Genomic DNA, 25,151 nt, shown 5'->3' with positions numbered 1-25,151 from the left:
ATTCAAAGGAAAGCAAAATCTTCAAACATTTTTCAGTTTATATAGTGAATGTTTGAGTTTGTAAAGAAGAATACAAACACTGCTATTTTTTTGAACAGTCTAATATTCACTTTTCTTCAATTTTTTTATAGGAACAACACAAATTTGATATATTTTTCTTCATGTTTTGATTCGGAATAGAATGTGTAGTGTTCCCAATGCATTTGTGTGTATGTAAATAAAAGCTATTAGAAGGATTTTGAGCTTTATTCACTTTTTTCAACACACTGCTGATATTTTGAACACAACTGTGTATATATATATATATATATATATATATATTTATTTTTTTAATTATTCAAAACTAGAGGAGAGAGAAGAAAAGAGACCTACACTTTAAAACTGAACTCCAGTCACAAAAATTGTTATCTAAATATATTCCTCAATAGCCACAGAGGATATAAATCCACTGTTTGTGCACCAAATGTCAGTGCAAACTCAGATATTACCCTGTAAAGGGAGCAGTGACATCATCAGTGTGCAGACCCCACCCACTACAGGCTGCGAAGGCAGCAGTGACTGGTCTTTATTACAGGACACTCCTGCGCAGAGTTCCACGCTGGATTACTACACAGATCTAGAAGAAATACACAAAGCAACACCAGGATTCGAGTAAGAATGCACATGACTCTTGTATTTACACAATAGTTGACTATTCTGGAGTTCAGCTTTAAATTACAATCTTTTTCCTGTTGCTGTGGTCAAAATCTAAAGACGCGGATTCATTTTGAACTGTAATTAGTACATTCACTAATTTCCGTGTTTTTGGGTCAGGTTGAGCTGAGTTAAAAAGTAAAGTTAGAGTTTTTGATGCTTGACTGGTTCAGTAACGCAAACTATTAAAGCCAGAGGATCAGAATGACAGTTCTGAAAGAAACTTCTAAAGAAGGAGGTCAGCTATGGCAGGGCAAGTATACAACCGCACTGCATAAGAACACGGTGTGTAACGTATATGGAGAGGTTATTAGGTGCCGGATCCATGGATGGATTGGGATGACAATGCATTAATATACATATGTTAGGAACTGGCTCCGTTTAGCCTCCCTGCTTGCACTCGACTCTCCACACTGTACAGAAATAGGAAGTGTGAACTTGCAAAGTCACACACACCATCACAAGCAATGACGCACAAGGAGACCCATTCTGGGCTCTGCTCCATTAACACATATTACAATCCAATTCAGGCAGGTGATGGGCTGTCTGCAAGAAGCACATGTCCCAGCATTCCCCCTCAGTTGTATACAGCTATAAGTGACTAGTAATACTCCATTGAAAACTGGCCGTAGTAAAATAATTACTGTAAAAGTCTAAATAATTCACAATAGTAACTTCACAAATGTAAGCGGTCAGTCCACACAAAACTAATATATTATTGCTTGGTGGATGCTGGACAGTTTAAACACCTGACAATCTCTTGTGTCTTTCTGGTACTCAATAGGAGAGATCTGTGCGCAGAATGTTTGTGTCTTCCTACCTGCTGTGCCTATTATCAGGGACTCCCACCATTCTTGTGTGAGTTCCTGGGCCTGCACCCATTATAAGGGGTTCCCCCAATCCATGCACTGAGTTTTTGCAGTTGCACAACTGCTGTGCCTATTATGAGGAGTTCTTGCCATCCCTGCGCAGAGCTTCTGGGTGTGCACATCTGCTGTGGCCACTAAGAGGGGCTCCTGCCTTTCTTGTGCTGAGTTCTGGGGTCTGCACACCACCAGTTCCCATGATAAGGGTTTCCAGCCATCTATGCACTGAGTTTTGGCATCTCCACACCAATGTGCCCATTATGAGGGGTTCCCACCACCCTCGCACTGAATTTCCAGGTCTGCACACCTGCTGTGCCCATTATGAGGTGTCCTCACCATTTGTGTGCTGAGTTCCTGGATCTGCACACCTGATATACCCACTATGAGGGGCCCCCACTATCTCTGTGCTGAATTCCAACGTTTGCACACCTACTGTAGTCCTTATAAGAGGTCCCCACCATCCCTGCACTAAGTGTTCAGGTCTGCACATCTGCTGTGCCCATTATGAGATGCTCCCACCTTTCCTGTGCTGAGTTCCTTATAATGGGCACAGGTGGTGTGCAGACCCAGGAACTCAGCACAAGAAAGGTGGGAGCATCTCATAATGGGCACAGCAGGTGTGCAGAAACAAAAACTCTGTGCACAGATGGTCTGACCCCTTATAATGGGCACAGGTGGTGTGCAGATACAAAAACTCAGTGCACAGATGGTCTGACCCCTTATAATGGGCACAGGTGGTATGCAGACCGCACACCACCTGTGCCCATTATAAGGGGTCCCACCATCTGCACACCTGCTAGGCCCGTTATGAGGGGTTACCACCATTTGTGTGCTGAGTTCTGGGGTCTGCACACCTGCTGTGCCTATCATGAGAGGCCCCCATTATCTCTGTGCTGAATTCCCAAGTCTGCACATCTGCTGTATGAGAGACTACCACCTTTCTTGTGCTGAGTTCCTGGGTCTTCACACCACCTGTGCCCATTATAAGGGGTCTAACCAACTGCATATCTGCTATAGTCATAAGAAACCCCCACCATCCCTGCACTGAGTTTCCAGGTCTGCACATCTGCTGTATGAGGGGCTACCATCTTTCTTGTGCTGAGTTCCTGGGTCTGCACACCACTTGATATCCTGACATCAGGATTGGTAATACCTATTGTTCCATAAGGGGGATACCACCACTACTGCTAAACCAAATTTGTTTATGCTGATTGGCCGTATTGGTACACCTTATAGTATGGAGGCATATTGGCCTTTTGGGGTCGCTGTATGAAGGTGAGGGGGCAATCTAGCTGGTGATGGATCCCAATTTTTTTCACCTAGATCACCTGTATCACCATGGAATTTTTTTCACTTTGAAGAGTTCACATGGGGACATTTGTTTCTCATTATTATATTATTTAGTGGCACAATATTTGTGGCATTACGTGGCTAGTAGGGTTTTTTTATGTTTTTTGTTTGTTTCTTGCAGCACATTGTGATACATTGTTGTGACACTGTTTATGCATTTGTGTTCACATAAATATGTCCCAATTAGGAATTTGATCACCAGTCATAAATTGTTTATTTTGGTCACTTATCACATCTTGTAACACATTTATGTGGAAGGACTTTGTGTGGTCTGAAAATTTGATTTTGAGTCAGGTTTTTATCCAGACAGTCTCACTGTATATTATTCACACCAGTTGTGAGTCTTCTGGTCACGGCACTGTTTCAGGCATATTTTATGCCATTTTCACTGTGTTTATTTGTCATTTATGTCACTTTTCTCACTGTTTAAGGGATGCATGTACATTGTCTCACCATTTTCTCCAGTGTGTGATGTCTATTTCTCGTTTACACATTTATATATTTTTTTGCATATTATCACATGATATTGTCCTTTTTTGATTTGTATATTTCTTTTTGTTAGAATTTATTTGAGATTTACATTTATGCACTAATTATGGTATATAGGTGTATTTAGGCACTGTGTAAGGAAGCGCAACACCATTTTCTTTTTTATGTTTGCACACCTGCTGTGCACATCATGGAGGGCTCCCACCATCTCTGTGCTGAATTCCCAAGTCTGCACACCTGCTGTAGTCAGAAGAAACCCCCACCATCCCTGCACTGAGTTTCCAGGTCTGCACGTCTGCTGTATGAGGGGCTACCACCTTTCTTGTGCTGAGTTCCTGGGTCTGCACACCACCTGTGCCCATTATAAGGGGTCCCACCATCCATGCACTGAATTTGTGCATCTGCACATCTGCTCTGCCCATTATGAGGGGTTCCCACCATTTGTGTGCAGAGTTCCTGGGTCTGCATACCACCTGTGCCCATTATAAGGGGTCCCACCATCCGTGCACTGAATTTGTGCATCTGCACATCTACTCTGCCCATTATGAGGGGTTCCCACCATTTCTGTGCCGAATTCCTGGGTCTGCACACCTCCTTGTGCCCATTATGATTGGTTTCCACCATTTGTGTGCCGAGTTCCTGGGTCTGCACACCTCCTGTGCCCATTATGAGGGGTTCTCACCATCCCTGCGTTGTGTTTCTGAGTCTGCACACCTGGTGCGTCCAGTGTGAGGGAATCCCACCATCTGTATGCTTCATTTCCAGGGCTGCACACCTGTTGTGCCCTTTATGAGGGGACCCCACTGTCTCTGCACTGAGTCCCTAGGTCTGCCCACCTGCTGAGGCCCTTATGATTCCTACCATCCCTGCTGGACCTTTATTTATTTTATATTCTGGACAAGGTAACAGGAGCAAAGACACAGAAAGGTTGGTGGAAACATCCAAAACTCCAGTGTGAACAAACAGAAACTTGGCTGGACGTGCCACCATGCATTATGTAGTGTCACTTTTGGGTGGACAGACCCTTTAAAAGTATCCAGAAAAAAGATTCCTTCCTGCACACAGCAGACAAACTGTCACTAACAACTGATGGGCACTGCGGACTTCTCAGCTGGAAAAGGAGGAGCTATAAGCAGCACTCTGCTGCCCAGTGTAAATAAAATATGAAATGTATCAGATTTTGCTTAAAAACAGGGACATTCCATTGGTGACATTTCGATTTTTGGTAATTTTATGTTATTTTTCTTCTTCTGTCTGTCCCATCCTTTCTCCCTGTCCTCCTCTCTGTCCTTCTTCACAGTCTTTACATCTCTCTCTTCTTCTCCCTGTCGTTGTCTATTCCTCTTTTCCAGTGTACTTCTCTCCTTTTTTTTTTCTTCCTTCTCCACTGACCATCTCTTTCTCTTTTACTCTTTCTCTCTCTCTCTCCCATATCTCTCTCTTCCTCTTTCTGTTACTGCCTCTCCTTCTCTTCCCCTCACTTCTCTGTATTTCTTTCTCTATTTTTCCTAATAAGCAGATATTGTAGAGATATATTACAAACACAAGACTTTAAAGTGGAAGTTCACTATAGAAATTCTCTGAGAACATTAAACAGCCATATAACACATGTACCTTGATACATGCATGGCACAATGTTTGACTTCTGCCCAGGGTTTGGTTTTCCAGCGATCAGTATTGAAGGCTACTGGCCATATACAGTATCTCACAGAAGTGTGTGTACAGCTTGTATAACATGTAAATTTGCTGTCCCCTCAAAATAACTCAACACACAGCCATTAATGTCTAAACCGCTGGCAACAAAAGTGAGTACACCCCTAAGTGAAAATGTCCAAATTGGGCCCAAAAGTGTCAATATTTTGTGTGGCCACCATTATTTTCCAGCACTGCCTTAACCCTCTTGGGCATGGAGTTCACCAGAGCTTCACAGGTTGCCACTGGAGTCCTCTTCCACTCCTCCATGACGAGATCACAAAGCTGGTGAATGTTAGAGACTTTGCACTCCTCCACCTTCCATTTGAGGATGCCCCACAGATGCTCAATAGGGTTTAGTTCTGGAGACATGCTTGGCCAGTCCATCACCTTTACCCTCAGCTTCTATAGCAAGGCAGTGGTCATCTTGGAGGTGTGTTTGGGGTCGTTATCATGTTGGAATACTGCCCTGCGGCCCAGTCTCCAAAGGGAGGAGATCATGCTCTGCTTCAGTATTTCACAGTACATGTTGGCAATCATGGTTCCCTCAATGAACTGTAGCTCCCCAGTGCCGGCAACACTCATGTAGCCCCAGACCATGACACTCCCACCACCATGCTTGAATGTAGGCAAGACACACTTGTCTTTGTACTCCTCACCTGGTTGCCGCCACACACGCTTGACACCATCTGAACCAAATCATTTTATCTTGGTGTCATCAGACCACAGGACAGGGTTCCAGTAATCCATGCCCTTAGTCTGCGTGTTTTCAGAAAACTGCTTGTGGGCTTTCTTGTGCATCATCTTTAGAAGAGGCTTCCTTCTGAGACGATAGCCATGCAGACCAATTTGATGCAGTGTGCGGCGTGTGGTCTGAGCACTGGCAGGCTGACCCCCCCCTCAACCTCTGTGGCAATGCTGGCAGCACTCATACATTTATTTCCCAAAGACAATCTCTGGACGAGGCCTGTTCTGAGTGGAACCTTTCCTGTAAAACAGCTATATGGTTTTGGCCACTGTGCTGCAACTCAGTTTCAGGGTCTTAGCAATCGTCTTATAGCCTAGGCCAGTGGTGGGCAACCTTTTTTTTCAACTGAGCCAAATCTCGCCAAAACCATGATTGAAATTTATTTTGAGAGCCACATTTTTAAAACTGAAAATACATCTCCCATATAGTAATTCATCCCCCATAGTAATTCATCCCCCATATAGTAATTCATCCCCCATAGTGTAATTCATCCCCCATAGTAATTCATCCCCCATATAGTAATTCATCCCCCATCGTAATTCATCCCCCATAGTAATTCATCCCCCATATAGTAATTCATCCTCCATATAGTAATTCATCCCCCATATAGTAATTCATCCTCCATATAGTAATTCATCCCCCATATAGTAATTCATCCCCCATAGTAATTCATCCCCCATATAGTAATTCATCCCCCATAGTAATTCATCCCCCATAGCAATTCATCCCCCGTATAGTATTTCATCCCTCGTATAGTATTTCATCCCCCGTATAGTATTTCATCCCCCATATAGTATTTCATCCCTCATATAGTATTTCATCCCTCATATAGTATTTCATCCCCCATATAGTAATTCATCCCTCATATAGTATTTCATCCCTCATATAGTATTTCATCCCTCATATAGTATTTCATCCCCCCATATAGTATTTCATCCCCCCATATAGTATTTCATCCCTCATATAGTATTTCATCCCCCCATATAGTATTTCATCCCCCCATATAGTATTTCATCCCCCCATATAGTATTTCATCCCCTCATATAGTATTTCATCCCCCATATAGTAATTCATCCCTCATATAGTAATTCATCCCTCATATAGTATTTCATCCCTCATATAGTATTTCATCCCCCCATATAGTATTTCATCCCTCATATAGTATTTCATCCCCCCATATAGTATTTCATCCCTCATATAGTATTTCATCCCCCCATATAGTATTTCATCCCTCATATAGTATTTCATCCCTCATATAGTATTTCATCCCTCATATAGTATTTCATCCCCCCATATAGTATTTCATCCCCCATATAGTAATTCATCCCCCCATATAGTAATTCATCCCTCATATAGTATTTCATCCCTCATATAGTAATTCATCCCTCATATAGTAATTCATCCCTCATATAGTATTTCATCCCCCCATATAGTATTTCATCCCTCATATAGTATTTCATCCCCCCATATAGTATTTCATCCCTCATATAGTATTTCATCCCCCCATATAGTATTTCATCCCTCATATAGTATTTCATCCCCCCATATAGTATTTCATCCCTCATATAGTATTTCATCCCTCATATAGTATTTCATCCCCCATATAGTAATTCATCCCCCATATAGTAATTCATCCCCCATATAGTAATTCATCCCTCATATAGTATTTCATCCCTCATAAAGTATTTCATCCCTCATATAGTAATTCATCCCCCATATAGTAATTCATCCCCCATATAGTAATTCATCCCTCATATAGTATTTCATCCCCCATATAGTATTTCATCCCCCATATAGTATTTCATCCCTCATATAGTAATTCATCCCTCATATAGTATTTCATCCCTCATATAGTAATTCATCCCCCACAGTACTATCCCCCCCCCCTTCTAGTAAGCCAAGTCCCCCGTGTCAATTCACTTACCTTTTGCGTTCCTCTCGCTGTCTTCCCGCGCCGTTCGGGTCTTCAGGGCGGACTGTGAGAGGAGCCTAGCTCCCCTCCCCTCACGTTCGGCACGCTGCCCCGCCTACACACATCCTGACAGCCACATCAGCGGGCCGGATTAAAAGGTCCGCGCGGACTTTTGGGGCTGCCAACCGAGAGGAGGCAGGGGAGCGGCCGACCGAGAGGAGGGAGGGGAGCAGGCGCCCGGCACACAGAAGAGCCGCATTAGAGTGGGTAAAGAGCCGCATGTGGCTCGCGAGCCGCGGCTTGCCGACCACTGGCCTAGGCCATCTTTATGTACAGCAACAATTCTTTTTTTCAGATCCTCAGAGAGTTTTTTGCCATGAGGTACCATGTTGAACTTCCAGTGACCAGTATGAAAGAGTGAGAGCGATAACATCAAATTTAACACACCTGCTCCCCATTCACACCTGAGACCTTTTAACACTAACTAGTCACATGACACCAGGAAGGGAAAATGACTAATTGAGCCCAATATGGACATTGTCACTTAGGGGTGTACTCACTTTTGTTGCCAGCGGTTTAGACATTAATGGCTGTGTGTTGAGTTATTTTGAGGGGACAGCAAATTTACACTGTTACACAAGCTGTACACTCACTACGTCACATTGTAGCAAAGTGTCATTTCTTCAGTGTTGTCACATGAAAAGATAGAAAAAAATATTTACAAAAATGTGAGGGGTGTACTCACTTCTGTGAGATACTGTACCATGATGCAACTCATGATGCCAGTCAGCCCCCCTCGTGCTTTCTTTGTCTTTAGCCGGCCATACATGGGTCGAATTCTGAAAGAATTTTCTTTCAAAAATCTTTTCTAAGAATTTTCGTAGTTGCATGGTGTCATGATAAATGTTCTCTGTACGGCGCTGCAGAATATGCCAGGGTTTTATAAATTGTATAGCAATAATTTGGTACCCTTAAAGCGTTTTAAAAGGCATTTAAAAACAATTTAAATAAACATGCTACATGGAATGGTCTTGTACAGAACAGCCCCAAGCCTCCTCTTTATAGGGTCTCCCTCCAGCAATCTTGGCTTCTTTATTTCTGTGTTTGCCCCCGTAGCAGGTGCTGTGGGCTTGATCCCAAGCTGGGCTTCGTGCATCCACTGACTAACACAGAGTGGCTAGTCCCTGCTCCCTGCTAACAGATAGCTCCCGCCACTCTCAGGCAAGCATGTGAGAGAGAAGAGAGATGACCCGCAGACAGGCACAGCGCTGGATCAATACAGGACTCAGGCAGATATTTAGGGGAGGGGAAGGGCACAGCAAGTGGTAAAATGTTTATATTTTAATGCAGGGAATGTATTAAGGTAAAAAACATTTTACCATTAGAACCACTTTAAAGTCTCATGTTTTTAAATCACTGTAAGTGCCTAATAGATGGCAATTGGGAATGTGTTCTCTGGATCATAAACCAGTCCAAACTTAATGTTTTGTATTCTTATGTCTGATCTTCAGTTTCACTTTCTTTCCCTTTTCCTTCCCTTTCTTCCTCTTTCCTTACAAGCTCAGTGTCTGATCTTCTGTATCCCTGTAGTAGTTAATCTGTCGCTCTTGTTGTCTGTGTTCTCTCTCATTATCCGAGTTCCTTTTATCCATTCTGTCTTCTTTGTCGCAGTGTTTGTCGTTGTCTCTATTGTTTGCTGGTGTGTATTGGATATTATAACCTTCAGACTGTCACCCCCTCTGTAATTACCATCTCCAGCTCTGACTCCCCATCTGTGCACACAATGCCATCTACCACCCACCTCTAACATCCAGCGCGAGACCAGAAACAGTCACCAGTAAGACCACAAATGTTACAAATAAAACAGCTCAGGGATCAAACTGCCACTGATATATTTATTTATAACTTGGGTGAACAATTGCTTATCGGCATACAGAAACATTTTTGCACTAAGAACTGCAAGCATCGAGAACAATAAGTGAACTTCTAAATCTGCGCAGGAAACATAGAGTTCACTTCGGTCAGATTCAGCTTTGAGCGGGACTGCGGGCTCTTGTCACCTGAATTTATACCATGCAGTTTTCTTGTCTGTGAATTATTGCAGGCAAGGATTGGAATTGGAGAACACATCTGCTTATATTTGTAAAACATTCAGGACCATTTAGACCATGGCTCTCCAAACTTTTTATGCAAAGGGCCAGTTTACTGTCCTTCAGAATTTAGGGGGGGCTGGATGGTGTCAGTTGAAAGAATGGTGCCCCATCATTGGTGTCATTGGGAGGAATAGGGCCCAAGCTTGGTGTCAGTGGGAAGAATAAGGCCCAACCTTGGTGTCAGTGGGAAAAATTGGGCCCATCATTGGTGTCGGGGGGAGTAATAGTTCCCCATCATTGGTGTTAGGGGGAGGAATAGTGCCCCATCATTGGTGTCAGGGGGAGTAATAGTTCCCCATCATTGGCTTCAGGGCACGTAATATTTCCCCTTCATTGGTGTCAGTGGGGGGAATAATGCCAAAGGGCCACATCTAGCTCACAGGCCAAAGGTTGGAGACCACTGATTTAGACATTGAGGATACTGTAAGCCACAAGGATTCAGCTAGCAGGAAGCTAGCTGGGCAACATAAATGCAACATATCCATTGTATTATCAACCAATATTTTCAGTTGATTGTAAAGTGCAAAACACTGAGCTCCATTCACAAAGCAATGTCTTATCGCATCCAAGTATGCGGTAAGATACTCCACAGCGTCTTTAAAAAACATTTTTGAAGTTCACTAAAAAACGCTACTAAAATACCATATGTGCTATTTTATGAAGTGATGTGGTATTTTAGTACTGAAACTGTGCGGTAATTTAACAAATGGTGTAAATACCTGGTTGTTAAAGAGAGGGCAACCACTGGCATCCTTAACAACCCGTAAACAACATGGTTGTTAAGGAGCAGGCGAACGCCGTCTCCTTAACAACCGACGAGTCATCAGCTGTCAGCTATGTTCCCTGCTGACAGATGAATGTAAAGAAAAGAATTGCTGGTATTTAAAAATTGCTAAAAAAATAGCTTGGGGTATCCTGAATCCATTCCATGCCCTTTCGAGTCTGTTATGGATTTTAAGGGTGTTCCCTCCAAAATTTATACCAGACCTTTATCCGAGCATGCAGCCTGGCAGTTCAGGAAAGGGAGGAGGGGAAGGAGCAAGCATACTCCTGAACCATACCAGACCACATGCACTAAAAATGGGGAAAGCTCCCTTTCCCCCAAAGCACCTTGTCCCTATGTTGATCCGAAAGGGCCTCTTGCCCACAACTCTGGGTGGTGTTTGTGGGGGTCTGCAGGCAGGGGGCTTTTTAAAGTTTGGAAGCCCCCTTTAACAAGGGGGCCCCCAGATCCCAGCCCCCTCATGTGAATGCGTACGGGATACATAGTTCCCCTACTCATTAAACAAACAGCTCCGCCACCTTCCGCTGCTAAATAAACTAAGGGGCGGGGCCATCCAGTGATGATGGTATGGTTCAGGAGGGGGTGCTCACTCTTCCCCCCTTTTCCTGACCTACCTGACTACATGCTCAGATAAGGGTCTGTCATGGATTTTGGGGGGGCTCCATGCCATTTTTTTTTATTTGGTGTTGGATTCCCCTTAAAATCCAAACCTGGACCTGAAAGGCATGGTATGGATTTGGGGGGGACTCCATGCCATTTTTTCAGCATTTTTTAAATGCCAGCAGTTTTTTTTCTTTACATTCAGTTGTCAGCGGGAAAATGGCATGTGAAGGACGCAACCATGTTGTTTACTGGTTGTTAAGGATGCCGGTGGGTGCTAGTTCCTTAGCTATTGCATGTCGGGATCACTACCTTTTGTACCACATTTATTTATTTTTGTAAATTGACATTAACTCCTGTTTTGTGCGGTGTTTACTTAGTGTTTTTGCTTTAAATACCACATAAAGCAATAGTGAATTGATATTTTCAGGATTGCATACAGTATTTGGGAAAACAGCTACAGTTGCAAGATAAAGTATGTGAACCCCTTGGGATTACGTGGAGTTTTGCATGAATTGGGCATACAATGTGCTCTGAACGTCATCTAACTCACAACAATAGAAGAACACAGTCTGCTGAACATAATACTACACAAACATTAGATGTTGCCATGGTTTAATTGCACATAACATGTAAACATTCACAGTGCAGGGAGGAAAAAGTATGTGAACCTTTGGACTTAATAACTGGTTGACCCTCCTTTGGCAGCAATAACCTCAACCAAACGTTTCCTGTAGTTGCAGATCAGACCTGCACAACGATCTGGAGTCATTTTGGACCACTCCTCTTCACAAAACTGTTTCAGTGTAGCAATATTCTTGGGATGTCTGGTGTGAATCGCTCTCTGAAGGTCATGCCACAGCATTTCAATCAGGTTGAGGTCAGGACTCTGACTGGGCCACTCCAGAAGGCGTATTCTGTGCTGTTACAGCCATTGTTTTGTTGAATTACTTGTATGCTTTGGGTCATTGTCCTGTTGCATCACCCATCCTCTGCGGAGCTTCAGTTGGCGGACAGATGGTCGTACGTTTTCCTGCAAAATGTCTTGATAAACTCTGGAATTCATTTTCCCATCAATGACAACAATCCGTCCAGGCCCTGAGGCAGCAAAGCAGCCCCAAACCATGATGCTCCCTCCGCCATGTTTTACAGTGGGGATGAGGTTTTGATGTTGGTGTGCTGTGCCTTTTTTTCTCCACACATAGTGTTGTGTGTTCTTCCCAAACAAATCAATCTTGGTTTCATCTGTCCACAGTATATTTTGCCAGTAGTGCTGTGGAACATCCAGGTGCTCTTTTGCAAACTTCAAACGTGCTGCAATATTCTTTTTGGACAGCAATGGCTTCCTCCGTGGTGTCCTCCCATGTACTCCATTCTTGTTTAATGTTTTCCTTATTGTAGATGTGTCAACAAAAATGTTAGCATGTGCCAGAGATTTCTGTAGGTCTTTAGCTGACACTCTGGGATTCTTCTTTACCTCATGCAGCATTCTGCGCTGTGCTCTTGCAGTCATTTTTACAGGACGACCACGCCTAGGGAGAGTAGCAACAGTGCTAAACTTTCTCCATTTGTAGACAGTCTGTCTTACCGTGGACACATGAACATCAAGGCTTTTGGAGATACTTTTGTAACCCTTTCCAGCTTCATGCAAGTCAACAATTCTTGATCGTAGGTCTTCTGAGAGCTCTTTTCTGCGAGGCATGGTTCACATCAGACAGTGCTTCTTGAAACCAGTAAACCCAAAACAGGTGTGTGTTTTTTAAGGGCAGGACAGCTGTCAGCAACACATCCAATATCATCACACTGATTGGAGTCAAGGTTGGCTCACTCCTGGCTCCAATTAGCTCTGGGAGAAGTCATTAAGCTAGGGCCTCACATACATTTTCCTCCTTGCACTGTGAATGTTTACATGTTATGTGCAATTAAACCATGGCAACATCTAATGTTTGTGTAGTATTATGTTCAGCAGACTGTGTTCTTATATTGTTGTGACTTAGATGACGTTCAGAGCACATTTTTTGCCCAATTCATGCAAAACTCCACGTAATCCCAAGGGGTTCACATACTTTTTCTTGCAACTGTAAATACCGCATGTGATCTGCTTTTGTGAATGGAGCCCAATATTGCATGCATTATGTTTCTTTATAATTTTATTTGATAAATCACTTGTTTAAAATTACTCATATCTAGATTGAACAACAAGCATCTACGTCTATTGTAATCTCAACCGAACAACACACTGTAGTATGAGAGTGAGGTCATACATCAAGAGCTTGCAGTTCCAATCAGACGAAGTGTGAAAGCCCGCTGAATTGAGCAGAAGTAGATTGCATAGATCACAAGCTGGCTGACTGTCGTTCTGAACCCAGCCTGTATATCTTTTGAGGTTGCCTGTGGGTTTTTCTTTGAGTCCCAGAAAATTCTTCTGGCAGTTGTGGCTGCAATCTTTCTTGGTCTACCTGACCTTGGCTTGGTATCAAGGGATCTCCGAACTTTCCACTTCTTAATAGGTGATTTAACAGTACTGATTGGCAAATTCAAGGCTTTGGACATCTTTTTATGTCCTTTTCCATCTTTGTAAAGTTTCATTACCTTGTTACGCAGGACTTTTGACAGTTCTTTTCTGATCCCCATGGTTCAGTATCTAGCCTAGTCGGTGCTTCCACGTAAGAGCTAACAAACTCATTGACTATTTATACACTGACACTAATTGCAATTTAAAAAGCCACAGATGTGGGACATTAACCTCTAATTGGCATTTTAACCCGTGTGTGTCACCTTGTGTGTCTGTACCAAGGCCAAACATTCCAGGGTATGTAAACTTTTGATCCGGGCTATTTGGGTGATTTCTGTTATCATTATGATTTAAAAAGGAGCTAAACAACTATTTAATAAGAAATGTTCATATGATCATCATCCTTCAATAAAAAAGCATTTTTTGGCATGATCAGTCATATTTTCAATATCAATGCCAAAATTTCACAATTTCTGCCAGGGTATGTAAACTTTTGAGCACAACTGTATATAATTGTATGATAATAATAGTGTGTGACTGTGAAGGGCATTAGAATGTTAGCTCCTCTGGAGTAGAGACTGATGCGAATGGCTCAGTGTTCTATGTAGTAGGTAAGTTAAAAGTAGGTTTTCATTAGATGGGCTAGATATGAAGGAGCTAGAACACAAATACAAATGTTGCAGGGTATCAGGCACTGATCTACATATTATTAGGGAAAACTGTTAAGTGGCTGCATTACATTGTCCTATTTAAAACTATGAGGGTTCTTCAAAAAGTTTCTGCACTTTTTAAAACTCTATTATATATTAAAGTGTGTAAACATTTTGGAGAGTGTGTGCACACGCGCGTGTGTGTATATATAATAATTTTTTTTTTTTTTTTTTAAGCTGAAATACATCCAAAAACCCATTTTTTTTTAGAGTGTGGAACAAGTCTTGGCTGGAGTTCAGCTTTAATAGGTGATTGTGCTGTAAAAGTCATAACTGTTGTTAGAAAATGAGATAGCCGAGGAGCACTGTATCTGTCTCCCATCGTGAGGATCTAGAGAAATATGTTGTCATCAATCTTATTGACTGTCAGTTGTATAATTAGCGCATCTTATAATCAGCCTATCATGTAATCAACGTTATTAAATTAGCAGACACGTGTCGGATGGAGAACAGCTACATGGAGAGGGACTTTCACTATGGGAGGATTGCAAGTATCAGACCTGATTCAGCACACTGAAGTAATATTCCATGTACAGGGCTTAATTAACCCCTCAAAGTTTTCATTTAAAATTGTAACACTGGATTTTCAAAGGATGGTGATAAAGTGAACCTGTTAGTTCATAAAGTGGAACTGCACTGCACCTCAGCACCACAAACCAAAAATGCCATTTAATTCATTTTTTATATTGAAATGAGCAGCACAGTGGCTAAATGGTTAGCACTACTGCCTGACAGTACTAGGGTTGTTGGTTAGAATCCCAACCATGGCACCACCTGCCTGGAGTTTGCATGTTCTCCATGTGCCTGCGTGAGTTTCCTCTGGGTACTCCAGTTTCCACCCACACTCCAAAGACATGCTGGTAGGTGATTTGGATCCTGTCTAAACTGGCCCTAGTATGAGGGTTAGGGACTGATGTGAATGCACAATATATATACAGTGGGGATCGAAAGTTTGGGCACCCCAGCTAAAAATTTGTATTAATGTGCATAAAGAAGCCAAGGAAAGATGGAAAAATCTCCATCAAATTACAGATTAGACATTCTTATAATATGTCAACAAAAGTTAGATTTTAGTTCCATCATTTACACTTTCAAAATAACAGAAAACAAAAAAATGTCGTCTGCAAAAGTTTGGGCACCCTGGAGAGTTAATATCTTGTACTGCCCCCTTTGGCAAGTATCACAGCTTGTAAACGCTTTTTGTAGCCAGCCAAGAGTCTTTCAATTCTTGTTTGAGGTATCTTTGCCCATTCTTCCTTACAAGAGTCTTCCAGTTCTTTGAGATTTCTGGGCTGTCTGTCACGCACTGCTCTTTTAAGGTCTATCCATAGATTTTCAATTATGTTGAGGTCAGGAGATTGCGAAGGCCATGGCAAAACCTTCAGTTTACGCCTCTTGATGTAATCCCCCGTGGATTTCGAGGTGTGTTTAGGATCATTATCCATTTGTAGAAGCCATCCTCTCTTTAACTTCAGCTTTTTCATAGTTGGCATCAAGTTACCATCCAAAATTTGCTGAAATTTTATTGAATCCATTTTTCCTTCTACTCGTGAGATGTTTCCTGTGCCACTGGCTGCAACACAATCCCAAAGCATGATTGATCCAACCCCATGCTTACCAGTTGGACAGAGGTTCTTTTCATTAAATTCTGTGCCCCTTCTTCTCCAAACGTACCTTTGCTCATTCCGGCCAAAAAGTTCAGTTTTAACCTCATCGGTCCACAGAACTTGTTTCCAAAATGCATCAGGCTTGTCTATATGTTCATTTGTTCAAACGATGATTTTTGTGGTGAGGACGTAGAAGAGGTTTTCTTCTGATGACTCTTCCATGAAGACCATATTTGTACAAGTATCTCTTTATAGTGGAATAGTGTACCACAACTCCAGTGTCTGCCAGATCTTTCTGGAGGGATCGTGCTGTCAAATGTGGGTTTTGAATTGTTTTTCTCACAATCCTGCGAGCTATTCTGTCTGATATTTTTCTTGGTCTTCCAGATCTTGCTTTAACTTCCACTGTTCCTGATGAATGCCATTTCTTAATTACATTCCGAACAGAGGATATTGACATCTGAAAACGCTTTGTTATCTTCTTATAGCCTTCTCCAGCTTTGTGAGCGTCAACTATTTTCAGTTTCAGTTTTCTAGACAACTGCTTAGAAGAACCCATGGTGCTGATTGTTGGGGCAAGGTCAGATGAGTCTGGGCATTTAAAACCTTTGAGATTGACATCACCTGGTCTTCCCAGACGATGATTGAGAACAATCCATGACACTGGCAGGTCTCAGCTTGGCAAAGGGGGCAGTGCATGCTATAAATTCTGCAGGGTGCCCAAACTTTTGCAGACGCCATTTTTTTGTTTTCTGTTATTTTGAAAGTGTAAATGATGGAAATAAAATCTAACTTTTGTTGACATATTATAAGAATGTCTAATCTGTAATTTGATGCCCTTTGGAGATTTTTCCATCTTTCCTTGGCTTCTTTATGCACATTAATACAAATTTTTAGCTGGGGTGCCCAAACTTTCGATCCCCACTGTATATGTAAAGTGCTGTGTAAACTGACGGCGCTATATAAGTACCTGAAATAAATAAATAAAGCAATCTCCCACATCCGTTCATTTCTCCATGCTTTATTTTGCTGAGAAATCATTTTAAAAAACACCGCCTGGCATATCTGGCTGTGGCCATCTTGAGTACGGGCAGATGATTCATGTATCATTTACTTCCTGGAATGGAATCCATCTGTCCTTAGCTCAGGCATAGGCTGAGCTGAGAACCCTCCCTCTTCTCTTAAAGACTGCTATGCCATCATTTGCCTAGGCATGGAATTCAGGAACCAACTAAAGAAATGTAAAAAAAAAAAAAAGTTTAAAACAAGTAAATATGATATACTTTCCTATCTATTTACTAATGCTAGCAGCAAAAGGATTAAAAATAATCCATGTTGACTGAGAGAGTGAAGTTCCAATTTAAACACTTGCCTACCAGGGCAATGTTGAAATTTTTCACATTTATGTTAAAATCTGCATTTTTTTGCTAGAAAATTACTTGGAACCCCCTAACATTATATATTTACTAAAAGCAGAAGCCCTGGAGAACAAAATAGTGGCATTTTTTTATGTCACATGATATTTGCACAACTGTTTATCAAACGCAAATTTAAGGTAAAAAATACAATTAAATTCATTTTAGTGCACACAATACAATATAATACCCACATTTTTGTAAAATATAAAAGATGATGTTGCATTGAGTAAATAGATAGCAAACATGTCAAGATTTAAAATTGTTCACACCACTGAAATGGCAACAAACTTCGATACCTATAATTATCAATAATTGACAATATAAAAAAGCCTTTACAGATGAGCAGCTTACATTTAAACGTGAGAATTATTGCTCTCACTCCAACATTCACAGTGCTACCTCACATATGTGGTGCAATCACCATTTACATATATACTGTATGTGCGCATTTGCATTTACTTGTGAGCAGGGGGCAGGGGGTGATTTATTTTTTTTCTTTTTAATTTAGATTTATTTTATTTAAATTTTTTTACAGTTTTTAATTTTTTTTTATTTAACTTTATTGTAGGGGTGAACATGCTCCTTTTTGATAGCTTTGGGCAGTGACAGGTACTTTTTATGGAGCCATCAAGGACCTATTAGATCCCTGATGCTACCCTGTCCTCCAAGGCAGCATATCAAACACAGATTGTGTTTAATCAGCTGCTTCCATGGCAGTAATGGCTAGGAAAAGACATCTCTGAAACCAAAAGTAATGAAATCCTTGTCACTTCCAGACTTATTCATCACAGAGGAGATGGGGGTAAGGATGTTCCTCCATCTCCTCTGTGGGCAGTTGACCCGACCACTTACCATGGTCCCGGCTCCCTGGGGGAATAGGAGAGCCAAGGAATTACAGTAGTGGAAATGGGACTCCTTCTGAATGCTGTAAAAGTGATCCACCCAGATCATGGTTACAGGAAACCTGATCACAAGCTTTAAAAAAAAGTATGAGGATCATGGTTGAAGCTGCGGCCATGATCCTGGTATAATCGCTTGCTGCCTGGGAAGTTTAGTATGCTAGACAGCATGTGGTTAAATCCTTTAGATTTGAGTTTGCTTGCGTTTTGATTTTCCTCATCAACATACTAATTTTGATGGAATTTTTAAATGAAATATTTCTGTTTTCATTACTGGGTCTCTGTGCTGTCTCTGATGTCATCACTGTATATGGGCTGTATATAGCTTCCTAAAAACATCACTGCACCATGCCTTGGTACTCCTCTCAAGAGCCCTCAGCCTTGATACAAGCAGTAGGCTGATGGTGGGTGAATGTAAGGACACTGTAAAAACCATTGCTGTCTATGTGCCTCTTTCATGTGCATGAAAAAACGTGCATTACCAAACTGGGGAAGTGCAAACCCAGCCTTAATCCATGAAGTCCAGGAAGGTTCCTGTAGTTCAGCCCCAGGGTCTGATTGGTCATAGATTATAAGATATCTTCCTGCGCCTAGTGAGACACTCTACTACAGGTACTATCCTGCTGCTGTGCAATGTGAACAACACAAATATATGAAAAAATAAAATAACAGCGCAAAACATAGACCTCTACATAAAATCAAAAAAGTGCAAAAAAAAAAAAAAAAAATTTTTTGTAAAACAAAATACAATTTAAATGGTGCAGTCCATCAAATTCTTATATAAATAGTGAAATCCATCAAAATAAACTAAAGTTCAAAAATATTCAAAAATATATGTGCAAAAAAAGAAAAAAAAAAAGGAAAGAAATCTTTTCACATTCTTCTTGTAAAGAAACTTCCACCTTCCACCCGTGAAAACCAATATCAAATGCACTCACCAGATATAGGTGAATAAAACGCCTTTTAGGAATTTTATGGGATCCTACACCCTCTTTCGTATCCACTCTATAGGAATCCTCTCCTCCAACATGGGCTCCACCATCCGACCAGGGAGAAAAAAATCTCAAATAGTGTGATATTGTAAGACACCATTTCATATGTGAAATCAAGGATTAAGGCCACTCACATTAATTTCACTTTAAAAAGGCATATTTATTAAGGCAAGCTTCTCTCCAGATGAACAGTAGATGCAAGGTAACCTCTCACAGAATCTCACATCACAGTCCCAGGGGAACCTGGGACTGTGATGTGAGATTCTGTGAGAGGTTACCTTGCATCTACTGTTCATCTGGAGAGAAGCTTGCCTTAATAAATATGCCTTTTTAAAGTGAAATTAATGTGAGTGGCCTTAATCCTTGATTTCACATATGAAATGGTGTCTTACAATATCACACTATTTGAGATTTTTTTCTCCCTGGTCGGATGGTGGAGCCCATGTTGGAGGAGAGGATTCCTATAGAGTGGATACGAAAGAGGGTGTAGGATCCCATAAAATTCCTAAAAGGCGTTTTATTCACCTATATCTGGTGAGTGCATTTGATATTGGTTTTCACGGGTGGAAGGTGGAAGTTTCTTTACAAGAAGAATGTGAAAAGATTTCTTTCTTTTTTTTTTTTCTTTTTGTGCACATATATTTTTGAATATTTTTGAACTTTAGTTTATTTTGATGGATTTCACTATTTATATAAGAATTTGATGGACTGCACCATTTAAATTGTATTTTGTTTTACAAAAAATTTTTTTTTTTTTTTTTTTTTTGCACTTTTTTGATTTTATGTAGAGGTCTATGTTTTGCGCTGTTATTTTATTTTTTCATATGATTGGTCATAGACTCTATTCAACTAGTCTAATCATTAGTGGTGTAAAATTAACATTAGTTTTGTACGCTGTGACGGGAAAATTCAAAGGAGCAGGATGAAAAATGTTTCCCGAATGAACAAATTTCTAACATTGAATGCTATTTTTGTTTGGGAAAGTCCATTCACTCCAAAATCCAATATTAAAAGAAGATGATTTTTAAGTACCTTTGAACAACATTCATCAAGTTATCAAATGTGCTGATGAGACTTTTCGTATGAATTTCTATATGAGCATTGATTGTGAAATCTACTAAAATGCTAGATTTTTTTATTAAAATAACAAACATGTCATACATACTTGCTCTGTGTAATGGATTTGCACAGAGCAGCTCCGATCTTCCTCTTTTTGGGTCCTCCACAATTGATCTTAACTCCTTCCCTTTGCCTAGAGTCCACCATCGATCTTGGCTCCTTCCCTCTGCTGAGAGTCCACCATAGCAAGTCACTTGCTATGAGGACACTTGTGAATGCTCAATAATGAGCCGTGTTCTGTGTGTCCATATGATACACAGAGCGTGGTATGGCGTGGCCCTGCCCCCCAATCACTGCTCACTGGCAATGATTGACAACAGCAGGAGCTAATGGCTTCTGCTGCTGTATCTGAGCCAGGGAGAGAGCCCCTATTTTCGTGCACATTGCTGGATCGAGATCAAGCTCAGGTAAGTATTTAGGGTGGGCTAGGGGAAGAGCTGCATGCAGAAGGGTTTTTACTTTAATGTAGAGAATGCATTAAGGTAACAAAAACCTTCTGCCTTTACAACAACCACTTTAGGATTCTTTTGAGATCTCTGGCATATTGATTTTGATGATGAATAAATTGCAGAAAGATTCTTCGTACAGTGTCACAATTTGTGTGGTTTGATTCAATAAGGTATTTCATCATTTTGCATATTTGGCTCTGGAGGGGAGAAGAGAACCCTCTTCCCTCTAGGCAGTAAGCGAAGCGAGTGTTAATTAGTGCCACACATAGGCTGACAAGGTGTCCCGTGTCGAACAGGATGGATGAAGAGATTGTGTGTTCCAGGATTGTTATTCTGAAGTTCTCTACAGGGAGGAAGTTTGGGCAGAATCCAAGACAAAGGAGGGAGATCCGAGTCTTATTCTTTGATGTGTATGCCACGCAGGCAGCTGTCTAGGGTCAGAGAGATGAAGGGGTGCGGAAATTGGATTGTAATAATTGCACTCGTTGCTTTCTTCTCTATTGAGTCCATGGTCGACCTGTGCTTTGAATGTTTCTGTTTAATCATTAAAAAAAAACAGATGACTTCTTTAATGCTGAACTAAAAAGCTAAATACACAGAAGAAATACATATATAAGAGCTTTTCCCTGCAAAAGGAAATGTATTTCTGTTAATCCAGTCCTAGCTCTGGTACTCAGCTCTGCCACACAGCACAGACCCGTCTCATAGGTTTGAATCCTAACCATGGCACTACCTGCGTAGAGTTTGCATGTCCTCCCTGTGCCTGCGTGGGTTTCCTCCGTGTACTTCGGCTTCATCACTCCAAAGACATGCTGGTAGGTTAATTGGCTCCTGTCTAAATTGGCCCTAGTATGTGTATGTATGAATGTGAGTTAGGGACTTTAGGTTGTCAGCTCCTTGAGGGTAAGGAACTGATGTGAATGTACAATATACAGGTGAAACTCAAAAAATTAGAATATTGTGCAAAAGTTTATTTATTTCAGTAATGCAACTTAAAAGGTGAAACTAATATATGAGAGACTCATTACATGCAAAGCAAGATAGTTCAAGCCGTGATCTGTCTTAATTGTTATGATTACGGTTTACAGCTCATGAAAACCCCAAATCCACAATCTCAGAAAATTAGAATATTGTGAAAAGGTGCAATATTCTCAGCTCAAAGTGTCCCACTCTAATCAGCTAATTAAGCCATAACACCTGCAAAGGGTTCCTGAGCCTTTAAATGGTCTCTCAGTCTGGTTCAGTAGGAATCGCAATCATGGGAAAGACTGCTGACCTGACAGTTGTGCAGAAAACCATCATTGACACCCTCCATAAGGAGGGAAAGTCTCAAATGGTAATTGCAAAAGAAATTGGATGTTCCCAAAGTGCTGTATTAAAGTACATTAATAGAAAGTTATGTGGAAGGGAAACGTGTGGAAGAAAAATGTGCACAAGCAGCAGGGATAACCACAGCCTGGAGAGGATTGTCAGGAAAAGGCCATCCAAAAGTGTTGGGGACTTTCACAAGGAGTGGACTGAGGCTGGAGTCAGTGCATCAAGAGCCACCACACACAGACGGATCCTGGACATGGGCTTCAAATGTCATATTCCTCTTGTCAAGCCGCTCCTGAATAACAAACAATGTCAGAAGCGTCTTACCTGGGCTAAAGAAAAACAGACCTGGTCTGTTGCTCAGTGGTTCAAAGTCCTCTTTTCTGATGAGAGCAACTTTTGCATCTCATTTGGAAACCAAGGACCCAGAGTATGGAGGAAGAATGGTGAGGCACACACTGCAAGATGCTTGAAGTCCAGCGTGAAGTTTCCACAGTCTGTGTTGATTTGTGGAGCCATGTCATCTGCTGGTGTTGGTCCACTGTGCTTCATTAAGTCCAGGGTCAACGCAGCCATCTACCAGGAGATTTTGGAGCACTTCATGCTTCCTTCCACAGATGAGCTTTATGGGGATGCTGACTTAATTTTCCAGCAGGACTTGGCACCTGCCCACACTGCCAAAAGCACCAAAACCTGGTTCAATGACCGTGGGATTACTGTGCTTGATTGGCAAGCAAACTCGCCTGACCTGAACCCCTCAGAGAATCTATGGGGCATTGCCAAGAGAAAGATGAGAGACATGAGACCGAACAATGCAGAAGAGCTGAAGGCCACTATTGAAGCATCCTGGTCTTCCATAACACCTCAGCAGTGCCACGGGCTGATAGCTTCTATGCCATGCCGCATTGAGGCAGTAATTGCTGCAAAAGGGGCCCAAACCAAGTACTGAAACATATGCATGCTTATACTTTTTAGAGGTCTGATATTGTTCTATGTACAATCCTTGTTTTATTGATTGCATGTAATATTCTAATTTTCTGAGATTGTGGATTTGGGGTTTTCATGAGCTGTAAGCCATAATCATCACAATTATGACAAATCATGGCTTGAACTATCTTGCTTTGCATGTAATGAGTCTATCTCAAATATTAGTTTCACCTTTAAGTTGCATTACTGAAATATATGAACTTTTGCACCATATTCTAATTTTTTGAGCTTCACCTGTATATGTAAAGCGCTGCGTAAATTAATGATGCTATCTAAGTACCTGTAATAAATAAATAAAAACTGCATGATAAAGTATATAGCACACAGTCTTTGCTAACTTTTTTCTGTTGTCTTCGTAGCCATCGGAGTTCAGATGAAGCTGTCTCTACTGCGGAATATTTTCTGGAAGGTGACACGACAGGTCAGTGAAAAGGACACTGTGTATTCAGTTGGCCTTTTGCTTCTTTGGTTTTCCAACATGTGCCTGAAATTTACAGTAAAAATATATAAATTGGGGTTCATTGAAATGAGGGATCAACATTTGTTTTGTGCAGGATTCCAATAAGTGTGCATGGCACCATGTTTTATGATAACAGGAATTATGGAAAAGAAAGTAGAGGGAGCCATGATGGTTCATTAGCTTTTGCATTGTATGGCCCAAACTATGTTGACATCCTTTAATTGACTGGATTCAGGAGTTTCCAGTGAAGGGTTCTATTAAAGCTACAGCATACAAAGACATTTTAGACAATTGTGCTCTTCCAATCCAAAATGGAAAGCCATTTTCTGTTCCAGCATGATTGTGCCCGTGTTAAAAGCCAGCTTCATAAAGACATGATGCGACCAGATTGGTGTGGAGGACCTCAAGTGGTCTGCACAGGGCTCTGACCTCAACCCTACAGACCACCCTTGTAATGAATTGTAACATGCCACTGACAAACCAGGTCTTTTTGTGCCTTACCTCACAAATCCTCTTTTGGTTGAATGGGCCTAATTCCCACAGATACACTCCCATATCTTGTGGAAAGCCTTCTTAGAAGAGTGGAGGCTGTTCTTGCCTCAAAAAGGATGGTGGGGCAAATCTAAATGAATGTCCATGAATGTTTGGCCATATGGTATATGTGAAGTGATGGTTCATATGGGCCAGAGGCATCCCCTGGGAATTTCAGTATTGGCTCCATATGCCCGTCTCTGATGTACTTCTCTCCCCTTCCTTCAGTTTGTAACCCTCCTACATGTAGAATACAACGTTCTTCAATTTTCTTCTTTTCATCAACAGCATATCTCTAACTTTCTCCTTTATCTTTTGTGTGGTGCCCGGTAACCTCTCTCCTCAGCCTAATGACACTGATGTAAGTTTGAAATTCTTCTTTCTCTTCATGGCTTTTCCAATGTATTCTTACATGCATATTCTTGAAAAAAAAACTTGTAATATAACTTGTAAATGTTGTAATATTTTTATTTCAAAGCTCAAAAATTCTATCTAAAGTCAGTTTGTTTTACATTTTGGATGGAGTGTGGTAGGGTTTGAACCTCAGTCCAGTTTTTGTGCTCTCAGTGTCCCCACTGGGTAGATTCACTTTCTCTATTTGTCCTGGTGACAACTGCGCATGGACTAAAAGTGAGAAAAATGTGGAATTTTTACCAACACAGGAAGAATAGAAATCTTTTAGTGGGGACACTGGTGACCATCTAAGTGAGGATTCCCCTTATTTGAAGAGGATTTCCCTTTGACGAAATCTCCTCTCACTTCCTGTTGTGTTTCTGGGACAGGAAGTGCAGGAAAATCTTCCCAGTAGGATAAAGGTGGCAGATGGCAAAATAAGAACTTGTTAAGACATTAAGCAATTACCT

General features: G+C 41.3%; 1 protein-coding gene across 3 annotated transcripts in view; it reads left to right on the top strand.

Moving 5' to 3' along the window:
• Positions 1 to 25,151, top strand: part of CACNA2D4 (calcium voltage-gated channel auxiliary subunit alpha2delta 4) — a 303,483-nt gene that overhangs the window by 242,089 nt on the left and 36,243 nt on the right. For all 3 annotated transcript variants that reach the window (XM_089671819.1, XM_089671818.1, XM_089671817.1), the window contains 2 exons: positions 23,657 to 23,718; positions 24,635 to 24,649. In XM_089671819.1, coding sequence (XP_089527945.1) covers positions 23,657 to 23,718; positions 24,635 to 24,649 — 77 coding nt within the window. The remainder of the gene's footprint in view (positions 1 to 23,656; positions 23,719 to 24,634; positions 24,650 to 25,151) is intronic.

The sequence above is a fragment of the Staurois parvus genome, unplaced genomic scaffold (assembly GCF_062004578.1).
Source record: "Staurois parvus isolate SC_StPar_1 unplaced genomic scaffold, SC_StPar_1.0 ptg000114l, whole genome shotgun sequence".
Lineage (NCBI taxonomy): Eukaryota > Metazoa > Chordata > Amphibia > Anura > Ranidae > Staurois > Staurois parvus.
The sequence above is the reverse complement of the archived record's forward strand: the minus strand, read 5'-3'. Positions and strand labels throughout refer to the sequence as shown.